This window comes from Syngnathus scovelli, chromosome 2, assembly GCF_024217435.2.
Source record: "Syngnathus scovelli strain Florida chromosome 2, RoL_Ssco_1.2, whole genome shotgun sequence".
In the NCBI taxonomy this organism is placed as follows: Eukaryota; Metazoa; Chordata; class Actinopteri; order Syngnathiformes; family Syngnathidae; genus Syngnathus; species Syngnathus scovelli.
Window position 1 is genome coordinate 13,904,669 of NC_090848.1, and position 5,726 is coordinate 13,910,394.

At 42.0% G+C, this 5,726-nt stretch overlaps 1 protein-coding gene across 1 annotated transcript; it reads right to left on the reverse strand.

Annotated features, from left to right (window-relative positions):
- Positions 1-1,596: 1,596 nt before the first annotated feature.
- On the reverse strand, positions 1,597-5,726 carry LOC125989072 (Ig-like V-type domain-containing protein FAM187A). Its single transcript, XM_049755053.2, has 7 exons — positions 4,678-5,726; positions 4,318-4,595; positions 3,843-4,220; positions 3,505-3,734; positions 2,944-3,157; positions 1,874-2,021; positions 1,597-1,764 (listed from the first exon to the last, which is right to left on the reverse strand). Exons 1-7 carry the CDS (start codon positions 4,852-4,854, stop codon positions 1,612-1,614), a joined length of 1,578 nt encoding a protein of 525 aa, XP_049611010.1. The 5' UTR covers positions 4,855-5,726; the 3' UTR covers positions 1,597-1,611.

The window sequence follows — 5,726 nt, forward strand, 5'->3', positions numbered from 1 at the left end:
TGGCCTTGGGACTCTTGTGGGATGGCTTATAAGACAGATTTGCCTTTGTTACTTGGAAAGAACATCTCCACCCTAACCTTCTTGCCAGTTTGCACTTGGATCCCAACATTCACTTTTGTTATTACGGATCATCTTTAATTTAGGGCACAGGTCTCAAACTCAAGGCCCGGGGGGAAGATACAACCTGCCACATCATTTTATGTGGCCCGCGAAGACAAATTGTGCATCAAATTCGTGTCATTACTAGAATTGCAAATTGTCTTCACTTTTAATAATATCTTTTTTTTTAATATTTGACCAGTTTTTACTCATCTGATTTGAAAACGAGTTATTTGTCAGTTTGTTTTGTAGCTTTTACTGTATATGAGGTGCTCATACATTTATTTGGGTTGACAGTCATAACGGCCCTCCGAAAGAAGCTATGACTACAATGCGGCCCGCGAAAAAAATGAGTTTGACACCCCTGATTCAGGGGCCCTACAGAAATTTGTTCAGAAATGTTCTCTATGGGTTTTTGCGCCATGGAGCAGTTATGTGTCAGAAATATTTTCACGGACCGGTTAGTTTTCTTTGCAGACGCTACATTTATTGATATATTTTTTCTGTGGGGCCCGGTACCAAATGACCCACGGACCGGCACAAAGCCCTGGCTTTGTGCGTTTACACACAGGTTTAACAAACTTGGTGTTTTTTAAATGTGACAGGGCATTTATTGAATCAATACACGGTTAAATTGGCTCATTCATTTGCTAATGTTACCAAACTGGCATTTGACCACAGTGCACTCTCACAGCATTAATAAATCACTGGCTTTTATAAACATTGAACAAGGTGTTGTGTCTTCCTCCTGACAAGTGCAAACACAATAAAAAGTCCCCATTTGAATCATTTAGGTACAAATTTTCCTTCAAAAAGCATTATTATCATCAGGAAGCAAACATGCATTATTACTCACCACTTTGGCCCATTTTATTACTCACCACTTTGGCCCATTTACATGCAGTGTCAGGTGGCAGGATAAAATAATCAGTTACGCGTACATCACCATAGACGCGGCGTACTATTTTCCATGCCGATGTTATGGTGTTAGGTACATGCAAAAATGTCAGTTAAACAATAGGTTTTTTTTTTTTTTTTTTTTGGACAAACAGTGGTTTAGAGTAGTTGAAGTCTCCAAATGTAGCCAGCATAGAAGATTTACAATTGAGTAGCAATGGAATCTTCCTGACTATCATACCCAGAAAGAAAACGTCATGAAGATGTTTTTCACGATAATATCGTGGATGGTAGCCTTGCTCATACGAAACCTTTCTGCAAGGTCCTAGAGTGGAGTGTTCATCTTCCGCATCATGATGAAAGTGATGAAGAGCTCTTGGTGATATAGCTGCTGGTATCCATCCATCAACATACTTAAATCGCTTGCAGTCTATGACATCATACATGTCACTTTTGAAAGACGACTACATCAGTTTCTGTACAAAAAGAGAATTTTTGTTAACAGTGTACAACGTGTAAATGAATAGAAGCAAAACAACACATTACCATAAATTAAATCATTGTGAAAATACATAATACAGTAATTATTCACATGTAATCTCATGGCATTGCATTTTAGTAACAAAAGACATTTACTTGCCTTTTACTTGCCTTTTCTTCATCCATATTCATTTCAATTGAAAATGGCGGTCTTGTTAGAGTCAGGCCTAGACTCTCCTTAAAATGTGTTAATTCGGCATCTAGCTCTTTCATGCGATTTTCTAGCTCCTATAAAAACAAAAATAAAGTTACCCTCTATTGTGCATTAAAAAATACAAATAAAACCAGTATTGCTATCCAAATAAATATGCATGTAGATATTATATGAATCCCTTACGGATATCATGCCTGTGGCCTGGTCGTAAGCCTTCTTGCAAGAATGACTTAGGTCAATGGTAGACATGAACGTCCCTGGTTCATCAGCAACCTCTTCCACATCTTCCACCCGCTCAGGTGCAGCTTCACGCAGAGCCATATTCCTTTTTCTAAAGGCAAGTTATAATAATTATTGTTAATTATTAATAGTGTTATTTTAATAACACTATTCATGTGCATTGAACATGAGTATCTTGCGACAACGTTGGGGTTATCAAAGTCAAAATGACGCCCAGAATTCCAGGGGTCGGTCAGACTTAGACTCAACTTTAGTCATCCCTTGGGATTGCAGAGTCGAGGGCACAAACTGCGGGCGGGACGTTATGGACAATGCCAGCTACATTCTGCACACCATCATCATGGCTCAGAGGAGCCTGTATGAGCTACTAGAACCAGGATTTCCTGAGGGAGCCATCCCAAGTGATGAATAAAGTTGAGTTTAAGTCAAAACAGTTTTGCTTTATGTCCAGAATTTCTTTGTGACAAGAAAAACTGTTTGCTGGTTGATTTAGTTTTTTTCTGTTTTGGAAATGCATTATTTAAATGAAAAAAAAAATACATTTGTGATAACCACGGGTTCCAATTATTATGGAGGGCAGGGTATGTCAAAAACAATTATTGAGGATCTTCTATATATATCTTTATGAATTGAAAACACAACAGCTGATAGGAATTATTTTTTGGGGGTCTTTGCTGTTGTATTTTTTGAATAGAATCAGCTGCGAGGCATTTATTTTTTCGAAGATAAGATGACAGATAAAGTCAGACAGAAGTCTTTTGCAGATGACATCATGATCTGCAGTGAGAGGAGGGCACAGGTGGTAGAGAACCTGGAGGTTGTGTTATGCATTGGAGAGACAAGGAAGGAAGAGTGTTGGAAAGGAGTTAAGGTGGAGAAGGTTCAAGCTCTTGGAATCAAGTGCTTGAGGCAATGAATGTGGACCAATTGGAAGGTGTCGCTAGCCACACTGTACCAGTTTGCAGAGCCTAATATTGATTGAGTACAAATAAATGTTAACAATAATGTGTCACCTAATCGTCTTCCTCCGCTGGTATCTTATGCATCCTCGAAGGGAGATGAGTAGACAAAAGGCTGCCGTCATAGCGCCATATGATTTCAAAATGATTCTCAAGGCCGAGGGCAAGTCTGGATTTGATGTGACGGGCATATGCGCCCCAAAATGGGGGTAGACCAGCAGCTTTATCTCAGCCACACGGCGTCCCTCCAGCCAGCAGTAGAAAACACCTGAAAAGTAAAAAGTCTGTAAAAGCGGTTCATTTGACGCAAACAAAAATGCACCCATCTTTTTTAGCCTATTGTCCCAGCTGGCTTTAGGCAAACAGTTGCGCACACTCTGGACTGGTCACAGGGGACATTTTGACAAACAACCATTAACACTCACATTTTGGATCTATGGACAATTCAGAATTCACGGTTTGGAGCTGGAGGATGAAGCCGGCCGGAGTGCTCTGCACTCAAAGCACGGGGAGAGCATGCAAACTACACACAGGATATTCAAAGTAAAAAGTAGCTGTGCAAAGAAAGAAAAACTTTCCAAGTCAAGACATAGAGCTTTCAAAAATATTCCGTACCCGAATCCTCAATTTGAGCAGGGGTGAAGACCAGATGATGTCCAGCATCAATACGAATCCTCGGAAACGTGCCCTCTGTCGTAGTCTGCGAGCGATAAATGGGCTCAGATCCTTTGTCCCACGCTACCGCCATGTATGTCTGAGCCCCCGGGCAGCCAAGGGTTAGGATTTGCTCTGCTGGATGGTTTAGGTAAGAAACCTTTATTGCCGGTTCCTTCATGTCATCAGAACTGCAACACAGAGGGAGGAGAAATTGAGGAGTCAGTTTTTTTTTTCTTTTAAGCATATCATTTTGTTCCCCACAGTTTACCGGATATTCCAAAATATATTCCACCAACCTACTCCGTTGAATCAACTGTCCTTTCTTGAGTCCTGTCTTTTTACCCACTTTGGAAGTGGGAGGAGCTTCAATTGGACAAGTCACATTACAGTCTCTGAACTCCAGTCTGGCTCCGCTATGCTTCAGTTGACCGAAGAATGCCTGTGGTACCGCCCCTGAGCCGCAGGATGCTATCGACTGGTTGAATCGCTTGAATCGCACGTGCAGGTAACGTGAGCGGATGTAGCAGAGCCCGACTCGGACCTGCTCACCCTGCACGCCACAGCGGTCGCATTGTGACCACGGATGGAAAGTGGTGAAAATTTGGTAGAGCAGCAAACCAGAACGTTTTCCTCTGAATTCTTCAACAGAGTTGCTCTTATTTTCAGGAGTCAGCCTGGAAGGAACAAAGGAGAACCTAGATCAGTCAAGAAGGATCATTTGATTACCACTGTTTTGTGATCAATGTTATCACATCTAACACGACTTCATACCGTGACGCGAAGCTGAGCTCCTGAACCTCTTGGATGTCAAGATCGTAAGCATAGAAGTAGTCCCCCTGGGCCGACCCGCAGATATAAATACCCGAGTCCTCCACAGCCGTTCGAAAGATCAGCAGACTGAAGAGACGAATTGAGAAGCGACTTCGCAGGTCGCTGCTGTGGGTGATTTGAGTGGAGTCCAGCAACTTGGTCCCATTGTTATCGCACAGGGCTCTGGTGTCTTCTGTGTAAGAGTGGTGCTCCCTGAAGAACCAAACCACTGACTGGACCTGAGACGCAAGCAATGGTTCAAATGTATGCTCAAATATTACTGAATAATTGTTAAAGAATGATCAACATGAAATGACTCACTTCTTCAGGTTTGCAGTGGCAGGGCAACTCCACCGTTGCCCCCGCCTGGTAGGCAGTGTTGAAGAAGATCAGGATCGCTGGACAGGCTTTTTGTGCAAACACGTTTGGCTTGTCCCTGGGAGCTGTAAAGCTCCATGCCTCAGCGAGGATGAGGAGCAGGATGAAGAGCGGAGACATGCACGGGCTTCTCTTGGAGAGGATCAAGCAGGCAAAATTTGTAAGGAGCCAAGACCTTTCAGTGCGAATAATCTTGACTTATCCTCTGGATGGTGTGTTGTTGAGACCACTCGTTTAAAAATAATGGAACACAATGTGCTGAAAACAGATGTCCGCTTATTTTGACATATTTTGACAGTCTAGAAAATACACTGGAGATGCATTTCGCGACTATACAAGTTGCTCAGCTGTTTTTATAGGTTATACAAGATATTGTTAATTAGCCCATGTACTACACAATCTCTAAATTTGATTTTTGGATGCAGTATATCAAGTTATTGGGTAACATGAAACACCACGTTTTATGGTAGTTTGATCAAAGATTCAGATTTTACGGTCCTTAGCAAGCGACTGTGTGCGCGTCCTGCTCACGTCTTCTTGGCTCTTCTGGGCTGTTGGGGAGAGCGCTGGAGTGCGCGAAGGCGATCGAATTTTGAAATCCACCCCGAAAGTTTTTTTTTTTTAGGTCTCGAATGTAAAGTGAACGTCTGGTCACCCTAAGTAAATCACCCCGCGCCCTTTCAAAAGTCTTCAAAAGTAGCAGTAATACTTAGATGACATCGTTTTTCTGACATCATCCGGCTGACGTCACAACAAACTACACGTAATATTCGACATCCTACTTTGTTGCAATCGTGACGTCTGTCTTGGTGTCGTGATGACGTCGCCTCTTTCGCTGCTTACGTCACACCCTGATAGCATGATTTTCTTCCTCGAAAGATGTTACGTATATCTGTTATAATAAGAACAAGTGTATTCGTTCAGTTTTATTTTAAACAGGAACTTCAGCTTCGGAACCAGCCTTTATTCATTCTTATGAGGTGAATTTAAAT